This window comes from Leopardus geoffroyi, chromosome A1 (genome assembly GCF_018350155.1).
Source record: "Leopardus geoffroyi isolate Oge1 chromosome A1, O.geoffroyi_Oge1_pat1.0, whole genome shotgun sequence".
Lineage (NCBI taxonomy): Eukaryota > Metazoa > Chordata > Mammalia > Carnivora > Felidae > Leopardus > Leopardus geoffroyi.
In genome coordinates, this window is record NC_059326.1 from 142,315,224 (window position 1) to 142,333,603 (window position 18,380).

An 18,380-nucleotide genomic window follows, 5' to 3' on the forward strand; every position below is an offset into this window, starting at 1 on the left:
TGAGACATCAAGGTACATTTAGAATGGGGTTCAGTAATCTGGGTTTTAACAAGCCCTCCAGGTGATTCCAGTCTGTACTGAGTTTGACAACCACTGCAGTAGAGGCAACCAAGTTAGCACTTGAAACAGTTTGATTTTGTTGTGTTGAAAAGAAAGCACATTTTCCTGCCAAAGGTTTGAAATCATTAATAAACAATGAACTCAACCTGTGTCTTACTTGATAAAGTTGTGGGTGTGGTAAATTTTATTTTTAGCATATATTTTCTCTCAGATATACACTAAATGCCCTTCAGGAAGTTTCTTGACCTTTTTCAAAGTCATAGCTTCTTTCTCTGAGAAATAGAATAGTACCATCCATCAGGGAGGATCATAACAAGGATTGGAAGTAATAAGTGCTAGAGACGTAGAGGCTTTAAAAGATTATTCATTATTAAAACTTCAGCTCTGTTGTTTTCTTCTAGTTCAGAAGACTACAACTTCCGTAACACTATCTACATTTATTAAAACTAATTTGAAAGGTTAATTAAGAATTCAGAGGTAATAGTTCTTTAGCTTCCTAAATCTTGGCAAATCTGGTACATGTTCTACTGCTTGTCACCTAATACTTAAGGAGAAATTCCAGACCAACTAGAAGTGAACTCAATTAACTTGACAGAATGATTTTGTTAAACTGCCAATTAACTCAGCCTGGATTTAATCTCTTCTAGAATCTAGAAGAAAACCAAGTACATTTTCATTATTGGAGTTAAAAGTAGAAAATTGGAAGAATGATTTCATTCGTCTCTTTGGAGCTAAGTTATACCTTATGTAGGATTTGTGAATTTTAGGACACTTGATAATTGGCCATGTGTATTTAGAAAATGAGAGTTGGGACTCATTGGACTCCTTGTACCTTTAGCATTGGAAGAATGACATTGATGGCATGAATGTTGGCTAAACAGGATCTATCTTTCTGACTCTATACTTCCCCTGTTTTTTTTTTTTTTTTAAATTATGTAATATTTTCCTGGTTCCAAAGTAAAAACCGTAAAACGAGGTACATTCAGCAAAGTCTGGCTTCCAAGCCTATGGTCTCTTATCACTCTTCATCTGCTGATAATCATTCGTATTAGTAGCTTTTGGCTTCTTCATCTTACTAATAAATTTTATTTACTGGGGCACCTGAGTGGTTCAGTTAGTTGAATGTCTGACTTCAGCTTGGGTCATGATCTCCCAGTTTGTGAGTTCGAGCTCCACATTGGGCTGGCTACTGTCCACGCAGAGCCTGCTTTGGATCCTCTGTCTCCCTCTCTCTCTGCCCTTCCCCTGCTTGTACTCACTTTCTTTCTAAAAAATACAAATAAGCATTTAAATAAGTAAAATTTTACTTGTTTTTTATGTAAAAAAAGTTTTTTTAAGTTTAATTTACTTAAGTAATCTCCACCCAACATGGCTCTCATACTCAATGACACAGAGATGAAGAGTTGCATGCTCTTCCGACTGAGCCAGCCAGGTGCCCTGGTTTTTTCATCTTGTTCAAAATTTAAGTAAACACATACACATTAATTTTTTTCTTGAAATATGAGGTAACATCTTAGTTTTACATGTTAATTTTTTTCTTTCAATAAGAGGCAACATTTTAGTTATATTGTTTTGCACTTTTTCATTCATTCCATAGCAGCATATAGATTTCCTTGTACCATTATACAGCTGTGTAATACTTAACTGCATAGTACTTTATCATGTCCATGTCCTGTAGTTGATTCAACTTTATTCTATTGGTAGACATTTAGGTTGCTTCTGGTCTTTTGCTATTACAAATAGTATTTTGCCCTTTGGAATAAATTCCTAGAAGTGAGATCATGGGTCAGAGTAAAAATGTAGATGTAATTTTGCTAGCTATTGCCAACTGTCCTTCCATTAGAGGTTGTAACAATTTCTGTACCCATTAATAATATATGAGAATTCTTATTTTCTTACACCTTTGTCATTAGAGTATGTCAGACTTGTAGATTTTTTCTACTCTGATAGGTGAAAAATGATTAGGTCAGGGTAGTTTTAATTAGTATTTTTCTTAGGAGTGAGATCAAATATTTTTTCACTTAAATTTTTGAACCAGCTTCATATTTATGCACATTTTTTTCAGAAAGTATTTCTTGGTTATTACTGTTGATTCTATCCTGAAGCATTACTCTTTAAAAATTTTTTTAAATTCATTTTCTTTATTTTGGAGAGGCAGAGAGACAGAGCGTGAGTGGGGGAGGGGCAGAGAGAGAGGGAGACAGAATCTGAAGCAGACTCCTTCAGATGTCCTTAAGACAGCTCAGAAGCTGTCATTACAGAGCCCGATGCGGGGCCTGAACTCATGAACTGTGAGATCATGATGTGAGCTGAAGTCAGACGCTCAACCGACTGAGCCACCCAGGCGCGCCTTGAAGCATTAGTCTGTAGATTTTTTCTTCTCTTTGGGGGTGGTGATAATCACTCAAACAGTATTACCAGGCACATATGATTAAATTAAAAAAACACCTATTTGTGGTTTTTGTATGCAAAGAAGTGACAGTCTAATTTGGGAAAAGGGAATTGTATGAAGATCATCATGATTCAGTGAAATAAATGATGATGGAGATGAATACCAAGCTCTGAGAAAGCCCTGAGCGTATGTTGTACTGACTTGGGTATCAGGGATTTTATTAGTTAGCATGTGAAGTGTTTTTTTTGAGTCTTTAAGGAAGAGGAGAATGCTAGGTTGAACCAACCTGGAAGAGTATTTCAACCACAGGAAGCAATGCCAAGGAAGAGTATGGTGTGGAGAATTCCCAAGTCACCTGGTTTTGTGGGTAGGGATGAGGGGAATGCATCGATACTGCATCTGGACCATTAGGATTTGCTAAATCTCCACTTGTTGACCCTAAACCCGTTTTTTTCAAAAAAAATTTTTTTACTTTTTTAATTAATCCTTACCCCCAATGTGGGGCTCATACTCAGAACACTGAGATCAAAAGTTGCTTGCTGCGCTGACTGAACCAGCCACTCACCCTCCTAAACCCTCTTCTGAATTAAGGTAACCACAGCAGTGCCAAACTGAAAATTTTGATTAAAATATTCATGTTTCTTTTTTCTTACTTTTTTCCCTGAAGCACACACTCTTTTTTGATAATCTTCCTGCTTCTCACATTTTTGAGTAAACTTGGGAGGACAACCCTGGGAAATAGAGTGATTTCATCCCCTCCTTCCTTTTTTATTGTTGAACAAGCATAGTTTTTTTATTTTTTGTCTGTGCCATTCTTTTAATTTATCCTTACCACTTTTTGCCAAGTTCAAGGCTCCTTATGCAATATCTTGTTTGATTTGGTGGGGAGTGAAGGACCTGGCAAGAGGAAGGTCCTTCAGAGAGAATAGATGAGTCTGGCTGGAAAGGTAGTTCGGGACTAGGTTAGATGGTCAGAAGTCTTTTATCTCATTTTGAGGAATTTATATTTTGTCTTGGTGGAGAGCCTCTAAAGAATCTGAAATGGATTAGGAATAGAGGAGGGGAATGACAAGATCAGCTTTTCCTTTTTGACAGGTAACTTTGATGACTGTGTTGAGAAAGATGGATTGGAAAAAGTACAGTATAGACAAGAGAGCAGTGGTTCCCCAATCAGCGGCAAGTAGCATCATCTGGGAACTTGTTAGAAATACAGATTCTCAGGCCCCTTCTCAGAACTCTAGAGGTCGGTTGCAGCAATCTGTTTTGATTCTGATGCATGCCAAAGTTTGGAATTAGGGATGTAAAGGCCAATGAGGCTGTATTACAGTTTGCAAATGCCTTTCACATTAATTATGCAGTTGGTTTTTATTGAGATGTTTATTATGTTTGTGTCTTAAATTCACAAGAGAAGTAGATTAACTAATATTTTGGGACTTATTTGGAAGCCTAACATGAAAAGATTTGAAAAGTTGGGATAGTGTGGTGATGTATTACATTTGGAAAAGGAGAAACAGGACAAAGTAAACTATAGTCAAGTGAAAATATTGGAGCAGAATAAAACATGTAAATGGTGCTTAATCTTGAATGCTATAGATGTTGCCTGTACATGACATTGACTTGTAATGTGGTACTTATATCTGCAGTAGGGAAAACTGATGGAAGATAACTTTAAAAATATGGGAACTGAAGGGGCGCCTGGGTGGCGCAGTCGGTTAGGCGTCCGACTTCAGCCAGGTCACGATCTCGCGGTCCGTGAGTTCGAGCCCCGCATCAGGCTCTGGGCTGATGGCTCAGAGCCTGGAGCCTGTTTCCGATTCTGTGTCTCCCTCTCTCTCTGCCCCTCCCCCGTTCATGCTCTGTCTCTCTCTGTCCCAAAAATGAATAAACGTTGAAAAAAAAAATTTAAAAAAAAATATGGGAACTGTGGAACCTAAAGGAAGGGATGGTGGGTTTACCCAAGGTTTGCTAAGGTGCTCTTGTGCAGTCACCTCCACGTAGCTATTTTCATTCTTTATATAATAGCCAGCACCTGATTTGCATCTAACCCAGTTTTTTCATTGAGAGTGTGAGGGCTGAGGGTATAAATTTCAACCTTGTTGGGATGAGAGTGAGGAAATGTGATAATCTTTTTATTTTCCTGTTAGCTTCACTGGGTGACCAGAAATACAGATGGAATAAATGCTTTGTAAATACCAAAATTGTGCCTTAAAGGATAAATAATCTTTTATTCTCCTTTGAATTTTATTCCAGGACCCATCAGTTACACAAGTGACAAGAAATGTTCCACCAGGACTTGATGAATATAATCCATTCTCGGATTCTAGAACAGTAAGACTGTCTTAATTGGACTACTTTTGAATGTTAAAATTGAAATTAAATATGAATTATATTTCAATTATGATTTCTAGTTGATTGGTTAAACTTGTGTAAAATAAACTGTTAGTATTTTATTTATAATTTACAAAGTTAAAACTCTTTTTAAACAGGAAGAAATATCAGTAATGGTCCTAGTGGAATACTACAAATTTTCTTTTATGTTCTGCATTGCTGATGATCCCTCTAATAAGAAAATCTTACGACAGTACTTTAAATAGGAGAGAGAAGTGTTCCTTGGTATATAAATGTTGTCTTCATGGTAATGTAGGGGTGATGTTTTCTTATAAAATAAAAAAAATCTACTCTCTGGTAGACTAGAATTATCTGGAACTTTACTGGGCTTAGGAACATGTTTTTCTCCTCAAAATTTAGTCTTAATTTATGTAGGGGTATGAAAAAGAATCCATAATAAACAGGGGTTCTCCACCCTGGATGCAAATGAGAAGCACCTGGGGAGGTTTATTACACTTTTCATTAGGGCCCTACACTCTTACAGTTAGGGCACTTGTGTTTTTTGTTGTAGCTGTTATGGTGATTTTATTCTGAACCAGTTTTGAGAACTATTGAGGTAGGTTTTGTTGAGAATTCTTCCCCAGAATTTCTCTGGCAGATAATTTGTCTCTTGTATTTTGAGTCTTTAGTTTAATTCTGACACTCAAGAGGTCTCTTGTTTTAGACACTGTTGACTTTTGAAATGTTAGTCATCCTGTTGAAGATCTTGCAATTCTTCAGTTGTATGCTTGGATTTACATATAAATATAATGATTCTTACTTGATCATCTCTTCCTGATGTGTGTTTCCATAGTCTGCAGAATAATTGCAGAAGATATTGCAGGTTTTACTTAGAAATATGTTTAAGATTGGGGTGCCTGGGTGGGTCAGTCGGTTAAGTGTCTGACTTGGGCTCAGGTCATGATCTCGCAGTCTGTAAGTTTGAGCCCCGTGTTGTGCTCTGTACTGACAGCTCAGAGCCTGGAGCCTGCTTCAGATTCTGTGTCTGTCTCTCTTTGTCTGTGCTCCTCCCCTGCTCGTGCTCTGTCTCTCTCAAAAATGAATAAACATTAAAAAAAAAATTAAGATGGGGCGCCTGGGTGGCGCAGCCGGTTAAGCGTCCGACTTCAGCCAGGTCACGATCTCGCGGTCCGTGAGTTCGAGCCCCGCGTCAGGCTCTGGGCTGATGGCTCAGAGCCTGGAGCCTGTTTCCGATTCTGTGTCTCCCTCTCTCTCTCTGCCCCTCCCCCGTTCGTGCTCTGTCTCTCTCTCTCTGTCCCAAAAATAAATAAAAATGTGGAAAAAAAAATTAAAAAAAAAAAATTAAGAAAAAGAAATACATTCAAGATGTATTATATTAACATTTTAGTTCTAGAAGAGCTTTGTACAAAGTAAAAGCATTAAAATAAGAATGAACTTTCATGTTCCACTTTATTTCAAAGCTCTCATTTAACATTGCTTATGTGCAGCAACTGCAGTCCAGCCTGGGATTACTAAAGTGTTCACTGGGCGAGTAAATTTCAGATTGAACCATTTGAGATAGCCAGTAAGTTGACCAGTTTGGACATGTAAAAATGGCAATTTAAAATGATTCAACCCTATAGTAAATTAGTGCTGTGAATGTATGTGCATTTGGTTGTAGTTGAAAGAGAAGAAGAGAGGTGGTATATTTTATTCCACCATATGTAGTCTTTTTAATATGATTTCTGGGGGGTGGAAATGGGAACAAGACTTGTTAAAATATGCTGGTAGAATGAAAAGAAGTTTTCATACAATTTTTTGGAAGATTTTACTAGCAAGAAGTATATTAAGCTTTTTAAAAGTAGCAGCTTTAGGGGAGCCTGGGTGGCTCAGTCGGTTGAGCGTCCGACTTCGGCTCAGGTCATGATCTCATGGTCCGTGGGTTCGAGCCCCTCGTCGGGCTCTGCTGACAGCTCAGATCCTGGAGCCTGCTTCCGATTCTGTGTCTCCCTCTGTCTCTGCCCCTCCCCTGTTCATGCTCTGTCTCTCTCTGTCTCAAAAATAAACAAACATTTAAAAAAAATTAAAAATAAAAGTAGCAGCTTTAGATTATTCATATCAGTGGTATTCGTACTCTTTACCAAGTTGCCTACTTTGTGCCATGTGTGTTACCTATATTACTGAGTTCCTATAGCATTGAAAATGGCTATTTTAAATTTCCATTTTACTGATAAGGAATGTGAGACCCAGGTCATCCAGATAGTAAGTGGCAGAACTGGCTTAACTAACTGTTTTCCATACAGCTTTTGCCCTTTCCATTTTGCTAGTTCTGTCTTTAGAGATAGATGGAAGGATAGAAGGTACAGTACTGGTCTCTGAAAAATTTTTCACCTAATTGGAATTTAAAACAGTTACATGAAGATATATCCAGAAAAAAAAAAACATAAACGTGTAAATTATAGTTTGAAATGTAGAGTTTTTACAGTGAAGGAAAGGTTTTCTTAAAGAGAATAGTCTCAGGGAGAGCTAGGCAACACTACCTATTTAAAATATAAGCCTATTTAAAATGGAACACTTCTCAGCAGCACCTGGGTGACTCAGTGGGTTGAGCATCCAACTCTTGATTTTGGCTCAAGTCATGAGCCCAGGGTTGTGGGATCAGCCCTGTATTGGGCTCACTGCTGGGGCTGGAGCCTGCTTGAGATTCTCTCTCACTCTGTCTCTCTAGCTTCCTCCCTCCCTCTCCCCTACTTACGCTTTCTCTATCTCTAAAAAAAAAAAAAAAAAAAGAAAAAGGAAATACTTCTCATGGTAACTAACTAGAATTTAAATACAAATTTGAAAAATAAAAAAATAAAGATAAGTCCCACTTAAAAAAAAAAAACTCTTAGATTTGATGAGCAGTGATAAAGTGTCAGAAACGGGGAAAATCATTAGGTAAATTATTTTAACATGCATTTCCACTGAATTTTTACATGGTTGGAAACATTGTTGAAATAATGAAAAAATTAAAAATTCCTTGTTTTTCTGTAAGTACAGTATCAGAAACTTTTTTTTTTAAATGGTTGTGACTATTTTCCAAAACAGATTAGATGTATTTGGATAATTGATTTAAGTGATATGTTAGAACTCGGTCCAGATACTCTTTTGTTAATTGGTAGTATTTATATTTATTTTTTTAAAAATTTGTGAAAATAAAGCTTCTAAATTGTTGCCTAAGGGTGTGGTGAATTAAATGAGGTCAAGAGAGAAGATCCAATAGCAGAATGAATGTGTAACCTATAAGATTTAGAAAGTCTTGATTTTTTGTTTGGGGGAAAATTTTTTTTTTAACATTTATTCAGTTTTGAGAGAGAGAGAGACAGAGTGTGAGCAGGAGACGGGCAGAGAGATAGGGAGACACGCAATGTGAGGCAGGCTCCAGGCTCTGAGTGGTCAGTACAGAGCCTGACATGGGGCTGAGGGGCTGGAACTCAGGGATCCCAAGATCATGACCTGAGCCTAAGTCTAATGCTTAATCACCTGAGCCACCCAGGTGCCCCTGTTTTTTGTTTTTTAATTATGTTTCTTTTTATATTTAGTTTTGTGTTTGAATGGAAACTAAGGTATTTAATGAAGGCAACAATTAAATATTTTAACAATAATTTACATATTCACTTTATATTATAAATTCAGAGAAAGCAATTGTCCCAAGACACATTACAATACTGACAGGGCCAGTATGCTGGCAGTAGGATAGAAGGCTATTGAGCACTTGAAATTTGGCTAGTCTGAATTGAAATGTGCTATAAAAATGAGATAGAAAATAATTTTTTGTTTGAACTCAAAATGTATTTTCCTACTGAAAATGATGTTGAACTTGGTGGGGTAGGTTCCCTGGCCTACCTTGTAAAAACTTAATGCATAAAATACTAGAAAAATTGGCTCATCATTGAGAACTGGTATGCCTTTATGGGGAATACTTTCCTTTTAAATAAGGTAATGGTTCAAAATGCCTACTGCAGCTTGATTCTCACTGGTTTCAACAGCTGGTAATGACATTGATGGCTTTAAATAGAATTTCTTCTGGTAGGTATTGACGTACAGGAATTAGGGACACCTGTGTGTGTGTGTGGGGGGCAAGTGTGGTGCTACTGATAGAAATCCTTGGTCACATATCTCAGGGCCTAGTTTACTGTCTTTTTTTTTTTTTTTTTTCCTTCGGGGATAGATTGCTTCATTTCCTTTCTGTTTTGCTAGTTGTTGCCATATATGACTTCTGTTACATAAAACAACAGGATCTGTACCTTCTGGCAGAAGGAAGAACCAAGAGAAGAAAATTCCAAGTACGGGCATGCCTACATTTTTTCTTAAAGGTTATCTTAAAAAAAATTTTTTTTAATGTTTATTTTTTAGAGAGAGAGGGAGAGAGCAAGTGAGTGGGGAGGGGGAGAAAGAGAGGGAGACACAGAATTTGAAGCAGGTTCCAGGCTATGAGCTGTCAGCACAGAGCGTGACATGGGCTGGAACTCACGAACTGCAAGATCATGACCTGAGCTGAAGTCAGATGCTTAACTAACTGAGCCACCCAGGCGCCCTCTTTTTTTTTTTTTTTTTTTTTTTTTGGTTTTGAAGTAAGTTCTATGCCAATATGGGCTTGAACTCATCATGGCCCAGACATGAAGAGTCGCATGCTCTACTGACTGAGGCAGCCAGGCATCCCTGGCATGCCTACATTTTTGAGCATAAGGAAGATGGATAATTGGTTTATGTAATAACTCCCTCTGTGGTAATTCTGGACAGTGGGTAGACTGAGACTCTTAACACTTGGATTCTAAACTAGGCCTTACCACTAATTGGTGACTTTAGGCAACCACTTAACTTATTTGGACAGCTTTTTTTTTTTTTTTTTTTAACGTGTAACAGTGGAAGTAGATGGGAAGATGTTGAGATAAATAGCTTCTAATACTAGTTTCTCTTTTGAAAATGGATGAAACTCTTAGCTCAGGAACTAACTGAATATAATTGTACACCGTAGTTTACCTATCTTTAATACTGCAGAAGCATTTTCTATACTGTAATAATTGTATTTTCTCTTGCTGTGTGTTTCTTTTCATATCTTTTCCTTTCTCCTTTGCTTCTCATTGTCTTGTCTTTCTTGCAGCTCATTACCTGTCTCTTGCGGAACCAATCTTCTTTGTTTCTATTCTCATTTAATGATAACTATTGCTTTGTATCCTAAGTGTCATTGGCTAGAAATATTTGCATTCTCTTTGGCTCAAATAACGTCTTTTCCTATTGCTATTTGCCAAATCCAGTCACTTACATCTCCAGGAGATAGTACCTGTCTCTTCTTTTCATTCCTACTAAACTGTCCTAATTCAAGTACTCATGTGAAATAATACAGTGGCCTATCTACTTACCTGTCTCCAGTTTCTCTCCTCTCCACTTAAATTCCACATTTAGTCCTTATAATCATTCCCTTGTCTTCCCTTCTCTACCTTACTTTGACATAATCTCTTGGCTAAAACCCAAGTGTTGGTTAAATCCAATTCTCGCTACTACTTTCTGCCCCTACCCTAGCAGCTAAATATGACTGGAGAAAGCATCCCATAGGGTCTCATTTTCAGTTACTGACCAGGTCTAAATGGCACTGAATATTCTAGTCATATAACTGTGCACTCTTATCTTCCTCTCTTGTCGTCCCTTTTTTTTTTTAAGTTTATTGATAAAGGAAGACAGAGAGAGAGAGAGAGAGAGAGAGAGAGAATCCCAAGCAGACTTTGTGCTGACAGAATCGTCTTGGTTGCGGCTTGAACTCCTCAATTGTGAGATCATGACCTGAGCTGAAATGAAGACCCGGACACTTAACCGACTGAGCCACCCAGGCACCCCTCTTTCCTCATCCTTAAAATCTCTTCCCCATGCCCACTCTTAGGTGATGACCTTGCTTATTTCACTGGGAAAATCGAAGCAGTCAGTAGAGAACGTCCATAGACCCCCACCACCGCATCTACCTACCTACCAGCATTTATACCCATATACGCTGCCTGCCTGTTACTTACAGATGAGCTAGCTACTTGTGCTTCTCTTTGATTCCATTCCTTCTACTTGTGTGCTGGATTCCATGCACTCTCACTTTAGAACTTTGCTAAAATGTCCTCTCTTACATTGTTAGTTTTTTCCTTCTGGATCATTCATATCTTCATAAAAACGTGTTTTCTCCCATCTGGGAAAAAGACATATATTTATTTACTTGAACAGCTTTATTGAGATATAATTAATATGCCCATTTAAAATATATAATTAACTTTTCTGGTGTAGTCATAGTTGAAAACCATTATCAGATTCTAATTTCAGAATATTTTTGTTCTACCCCCAAAAGTCGGACGCTTCAGCATTCACTTCACATAGCACTTTCCTCTCTAGCCCCAGGCAACTTCTAATTTACTGTCACTATATATTTGCTTTTCTGGACATTTCATATAAACAGAATCATGCAGCATGTGGTCTTTTGTGACTTGTTTCTTTTACTTAGCATAATATTTTCAAGGTTCAACTACGTTGGTGTCATGTATCATCAGTACTTTATTCCCCTTTCCTTTTTTGATTTTTATACCACATTTTATTTAGCCATTCATGAGTTGATGGGCAGTTAGGTTGTTCCCAATGTTTGCCTGCTGTGAACTTTTTTTGTGTACTACTTTTTGTGTGGCTGTATGTTTTCCTTCCTTTTGTGTATATATCTAGGAGTGGAATTGTAGGGTCATATGGTAACAATGTGTTTAACATATTGAGGAGCTACCAACTTGTTTGCCAAAGTGGCTGTACCATTTACATTCTCATCTGTAATGTGTGAGGGTTCCAGTTTCTCCACATCTTTGCCAACACTGGTTATTGTGACTTTTTGCTTGTAGCCATCCTAGTGGATATGAAGTAATCTCTCCTTGTGATTTTAATTTGTGTTTTCCCTGATGGCTAATGATGTGCACGTATTTTTTTCATGTATTTATTGACTATTTGTGTATTTTCTTTGGAGAAATGTCTAGATTTTTTTCCTGTATTTAAATGGGTTGTCTTTTTAATATCAAATTGTGAGTTTGTGAAATAGTCTGGATATAAGTCCCTTATCAAATACGTGATTTACAAACATTTTCTCTCATTCTGTGGGATGTCTTTTTGCTTTATTGATAGTGTTCTTTGCATAGAAGTTTTAAATTTTTTAAAAATTAAAAAAACTTAAATGTTTTATTTATTTTTGGGAGAGTGTGAGCAGGGTGGGGGGCGGACAGAGGATCCAAAGTGGACTCTGCAATGACAGCAGCAAGCCTAATGCTGGGCTCGAACTCACAAACCGTGAGATCATGACCCAACCTAAAATCCGTGACTTAACCAGCTGAGCCACCCAGGTGCCCCAGAAGTTTTTTTATTTTTTTTTATTTTATAATGTTTATTCATTTTTGAGAAAGAGAGATAGAGTGCGAGCAGGGGAGGAGCAGAGAGAGAGAGACACAGAATCTGAAGCAGGCTCCAGGCTCTGAGCTGTCAGCACGGAGCTGGCTGCGGGGCTCGAAGTCGACCGTGAGATCATGACCTGAGCTGACATCGGACGTTCACCCGACCGAGCCACCCAGGTGCCCCACAGGCGCCCCAGAATTTTTAAATTTTGATGCCACATTTGTCTATTTTTTTTTCCTTTGGTTGTTTTTGGTGTCCTAAGAAACTGTCATCGAAGTTACGGTCCTAAATAATTACCTCCTATGTTTTCTTCTAGGAATTGTATCATTTTATTTTATTTATTCTTATTTAATTTTTTTTTTTTTTTTTAGTTTACATACAAGTTAGTTAGCATATAGTGCAACAATGATTTCAGGAGTAGATTTCTTTAATGCTCCTTACGCATTTAGCCCATCCCCCCCTCCCACAACCCCTCCAGTAACACTGTGTTTGTTCTCCATGTTTGAGAGTCTCTTATGTTTTGTCCCCCTCTCTGTTTTTATATTATTTTTGCTTTCCTTCTCTTATGTTCACCTGTTTTGTATAAGAATTGTGTCATTTTAAGTGCTTACATTTAGGTTTATGATTGGTTTTGAGTTAATTTTTGTGTATGCTCTGATACAGTTTTCCAACCCCATTATTTTCCATTGGATATCCACTTGTTCCAGCACTGTTTGTTGAAAAAACTCTTCTATTGGATTGTCTTGGCACTCAGTTTGAAAATCAGTTGATAATAAATGTAGGGGCTTATTTTTGGATTCTATTCTGATCTCTGTGGCTGTCCTTATTCCAGTAGCACACTGTCTTCATTACTGTAACTCTGTAACAAAACTTTACCTTAATTTCATTTCCCTGTCTAGTCTCTTTATGGCATCTCCTTCCTTGCAAAACTTTCTCTGCTCCCCATTGCTGCAAAAGTCCTGTGAAGAATTTGTGTACTTGTTTTATTTTCTCCATCCTTTCTCCTGAAAGATACTTCAACGAGGGTTTTGCTTCTAAAACTCCACCAAAATGCGCTTGTCAGAGTAGCCATTGGCTTCCACATTGGTAATCCAGTGGTAAATTTTCAGTCTTTTTTTTTTTTTAATGTTTATTTTGAGATTGGAAGAGAGAGAGAAAGCAAGCTGAGGAACAGAGAGAGAGAGAGAGATGGAGGGAGAGAATCCCAAGCAGGACCCGTGCTGTCAGCACAGAGCCTGACATGGGGCTCGAACTCACAAACTGCGAGATCATGACCTGAGCCGAAATCAAGAGTCAGACGCTCAACTGACTGAGCCACCCAGGCGCCCCTAAATTTTCAGTCTTAACCTTAATCATCAACGCTGATAGTTGATCACTATCTCATTCTTAGGACATTTTCTTCATTTGGCTGTCAGAGCAGTTGAATTTTTCCTTCTCGGTCTTCTTTGATGGTTTCTCTTCTTCCTTGCTGCTTCACCTGCATTATTGGAGGGCACCTGGAATTAGGCTTTGCTTGTCTCTTCATCTGTGCTCATTCAGATGGTGATTTCATCCAGTTTTACAGGTTTAAGTACTGTCTCCATGCTGATGACTCCCAAATTTACATCGCCAGTGCAAACTTCTCTTCTGAAAACTAGATTCATATATTTAGCTGCCTACTAGACATGTCTACCTGAATGTCTTAGAAGTTGCAGATTTAGGGGGATGAAAACTGAACTGAGTCCCTTAGATGTAAACCTGCTAATTTTCAGTCTTTCTCCTCTCTGTCCTATTAGTTGCTTAGACCAAAACTTTGGTGGTATTTCACTATTTGCCTTTCCTTCTATCTCCCATCATTCTGTCAGGAAATCCTGTTGGCTCTCCCTTAATGATTTGTCCAGATCTGATCCCTTTTCTTCACACCACCACCTGGCTTGAGCTGTGATCATCCTTTGCCTGGATTACTGCAGTGCTGTTTTCCTAACTACTGTCTCTCCTTCCATTTTTGCCATGTTTCAGTTCATTTTCAACTCACTAGTCAGAATGATACCTTAAGGTTGATCATTTCAGTCTCCTATTAAGAACTCTTTCCTAGCTTTTAATTTTCTTTGGAGTAAAACCAAAAGTCCTTAAAGTAGCCTACAGTCTGGTTCCTGACACCTCTCTCTTCTTTATCTCCTCACACTCTTTCCCTTATGTATTCCTATATCCAGCACACTGGTCTTCGTCATCTAGGCCAGGTATTCTGCTCACTTTGTGTTCGCTATGCCTTCTGTGTGAGATGGTCTTCCCCCAGATACCTGCAAGGTTGACTTCTTAACTTTCATTAATTGTTTACTCACAGGTGGCTTCCCTGACCACCTTTGTAAAATTAAATCTCCACTCAACCTTTATTCGTGACATCTTTACCCTGTTTTTTGTTGTTCTTGTTCCATAAAATTTACTGCTGAGATACTTTATAATGTGTTTATTATGTATATTGTTTATCTTGCATTGCTAGCATGTAAACTCCAGGAGGGTAGGGATGTTTACCTATTTTGTTCATTAATGTATGTTACGTGTCTGTAACTATTGGACATTGTAGTTGATCAGTAAATATTTGATCAATGTATATACAGATATGTATGGCCACACCTCTCTTCTTTTAGGTAACTTTATCTGCTTTGAAACTCTCATCCTTGTATATTCCTTCCTTCCTTCTTATTGAGGATCTCTTCCCCCAAGTATTCAAATCTTTAAATGCCTTGTTTTAAAATGTTACCTATTGTGATAAAATTATTTCTATTTGTCCCGAGTCTGACATGAATGTGTATAATTTTCACCACTGTTTTTAACAAGAAACTCTGTGTTAAATTTTTTATTGATGTTTTTAATTTAATTTTGAGACCGAGCACGAGTGGGGGAAGGGCAGAGAAAGAGGGAGACACAGAATCCGAAGCAGGCTCCAGGCTCGGAGCTGTCAGCACAGAGTCTGACGTGGGGCCCGAACCCATGAACCGTGACATCATGACCTGAGCCAAAGTTGGATGCTTAGGCTCACTGAGCATCCTGACTGAGCCCCCTAGGCATCCCAAGAGAATCTGTGTTAAGTATAACCACAGTCAGTTCTTGTCTTCTCAGAGACTGAAAAAGTCAATGGAAGCCGCAAAAGTTGTAGGTTTCTTTTGGCAATGTCTTAACATTTGTTGCCTTAGAGAAGAGTTTTCAAATTTCAGGATGTCTAAAACTCACCTTGAGGAGCTTGTTTAAAAATGCAAATCTTTCTCATCCCCCTGAGTTTTTGAATCTATGTGTCTACAGCAGAGCCAGAGTCTGCATTTTCAGTAAGTACCAGGGGTTTCTGATGCAGGGGATCTATAAAGATATTAAGAACCATTGCTTTAGGAGCGCCTGGGTAGCTCAGTTGGTTAAGTGTCTGCCTTTGGCTCAGGTCATGATCTCGAAGTTCATAAGTTTGAGCCCCACATCAGGCTCTCAGCTGTCAGTGCAGAACCTGCTTTGCATCCTCTGTCCCTATCTCTCTTTGCCCCTCCCTTGCTTGTGCGCTCTCTCTCTCTCTCTCTCTTGCTTCCTCTCAAAAATAAATAAACATAAAAAAAATGCCATTGCTTTAGACCTTGAATAAACTTAGGAACTTTACTGGCTCACAGGTGGAAAGAAAGAGCAGGAAAAAACAAAGGGGTTTAGAATGTGTTTAGAATGTGGAAGAAAACCAGAAAGGCTAACATATGTTTATTTGTGCATGAGAAAGAGAAGTCATGTACCAATGCCTTGAAGGGAAGGGGTGGGGCAGAGAGAGAGAGAGAGAGAATGCCAAGCAGGCTCTGAAGGGTCAGCACAGAGCCCAATGTGGGGCTCCAGCCCACGAACCACGAGATCGGGACCTGAGGCGAGATCAAGAGTTGGAGGTTGAGCCGACTGAACCATCCAGGTGCCCTGACTATTAATAATTATTAATTATTAATATATATGATAAAATTTTAATAATTATAGTTCTTAATAATGGAGTACCTTTGTAATTTTTATTCCAGAGAGCTCATTATGTTATAGCATAATTTCTCCACCATTGAATTGCCATCATTGTTATAATGTTCTTAATGCTATTGAGCTAAAATATATTTTCCTATAGTTTTTATCTGTTGGTTCCAGTTGAGTTCTCTAGAGCCACACACAGCAGGCAAATAGGACAATATGAATGGATCTTGGGGGCATTATGCTACATGAGATAAGTCGGGCAGAGAGAGACAAATACTGTGTCATCTCCCTTATATATGGAAACTTTAACAAAAGCAAAAACAGTCTTAAAGAAAAGGAGAACAGATAAGTGGATGCCAGAGGTGGAAGGTGGGAAGTGGGTGAGATGGGTGAAGAGAGTCAGAAGGTACAAATGTCCAGTTATTTATAAATAAGTCATGATGATATAATGTATAGCACGTTGACTATAGTTAATGATACTGTATACATATTTGAAAGTTGCTAAGAGGGGCACCTGGGTGGCTCAGTTGGTTAAGCGTCCAACTTTGACTTAAGTCATGATCTCATGGTTTGTGTGTTTGAGCCCCACATCTGGCTCTCTGCTGTGTCAGTACATAGCCTGCTTCAGATCTTATGTCCCCCTCTCTTTCTGCCCTTTCCCTACTTGCTCTCTCTCTCAGTCTCTCTCAAAAAAATAAATATACTTAAAAAAAGATGCTAAGAGCATAGATATTAAAACTTCTCACCACAAGAAAAAAGGTTTTGTAACAATGTATGGGGATGGATGTTAACGACTTATTTTGGTGGTCATTTTTGCATTGTGTACAAATAGTGATTGAATCATTGTGGTATACCTGAAACTAATATAAATGTTGTGTCAATTATACCTTAATTAAAATATTATAACCCCTTAACTTTCACAGGTATTTTAAAATACAGTCTATTTCTTTTTTTTTTTTTTTTCAACGTTTATTTATTTTTGGGACAGAGAGAGACAGAGCATGAATGGGGGAGGGGCAGAGAGAGAGGGAGACACAGAATCGGAAACAGGCTCCAGGCTCTGAGCCATCAGCCCAGAGCCTGACGCGGGGCTCGAACTCACGGACCGCGAGATCTTGACCTGGCTGAAGTCGGACACTTAACCAACTGCGCCACCCAGGCGCCCCAAATACAGTCTGTTTCTAACTTGGAAATTTCATTCACCATGAGAGAAGGATATACAGTCTTGTTATCCCAGACTTTTTCTTTTGTTTATTTATTTTTAGGGAGAGAGAGAGAAAATGCGAATGGGGAAGGGGTATCCCAATCAGCGAGAGAATCCCAGTCAGGCTCTGCACTGTCACTCAGCTTGGCTTGGAGCTTGAACTCAGGAACTGTGAGATCATGACCTGAGCCAAAAACAAGGGTCCTATGTGTAACTTACTGAGCCACCTATGTGCCCCCAGACTTTGTTTTTGATTCTGCCCCCAAGATTGCTGTCCTGTTCTCCTGGCTTGTCATTTATTACCAGAGCAATGGCTAACACAGTTTCAGGATTGTCAGAACGAGAAGAGCTTATCTTACTCTGGTACATCCAGTTGCACTAGAGTTTTCTCTATTTCCTACAGATAAATTGACTTTGCTTCTTCATCTGGAGTTTTGATGAGTATAAAATGATGATCATATATCCAGAGGTGTCCAGTGAGGCAGGAAGATATTTCTTCTTGAATTTCAAACTTTGTTTCTGGTATCATTTTTACTGTTCTTAAAGTTTCTTTAGTGAGTGTTTATTGGTAGTACCTGTTTTAGTATTTCTCGTTATTGCACTTTGCTTCTCAAAAACTGATCATAGCAGATTTAGAAGTCCGCATTGACAATTACTTTCTCTAATCAATTTGGCACATTTTACTTGGGCTTCCATTGTAGCTGTTGGTAAGTTAGCTCTGAGTCTTATTGATGTTCCTTTGTTTAGGTATTGTGTCTTTTTTTTTTTTTTTTGATGTTTTTAAGATCTCTTGTTTTTAGTGTTTGTTCTTTCACTGTGATGTATCTCTGTTAATTTTTTAAAGATGCGATTTGAGTTTTTCAGTCTGAGAATTAGTGTCCTCACAGTCTGTTTGAATATTGACTCCTCTCCTTCATTTTCTGTTTTCTTCCTCTGGAGCTCTTAGTTGTTGGACCTTCTCACTTTATTGTCAGCTCTCTTAACCTTTCATATTTTTCATTTTTT

The 18,380-nt window shown here is 38.2% G+C and overlaps 1 protein-coding gene across 2 annotated transcripts in view; it reads left to right on the top strand.

Moving 5' to 3' along the window:
- SCAMP1 (secretory carrier membrane protein 1) overlaps positions 1–18,380 on the top strand; it is a 129,751-nt gene that overhangs the window by 19,517 nt on the left and 91,854 nt on the right. Inside the window, exon 2 of one of the 2 annotated variants that reach the window (XM_045496401.1) lies at positions 4,703–4,780. The exons of the other annotated variant lie outside the window; for it this stretch is intronic. Coding sequence (XP_045352357.1) covers positions 4,703–4,780 — 78 coding nt within the window. The remainder of the gene's footprint in view (positions 1–4,702; positions 4,781–18,380) is intronic. 2 annotated transcript variants of the gene reach the window in all.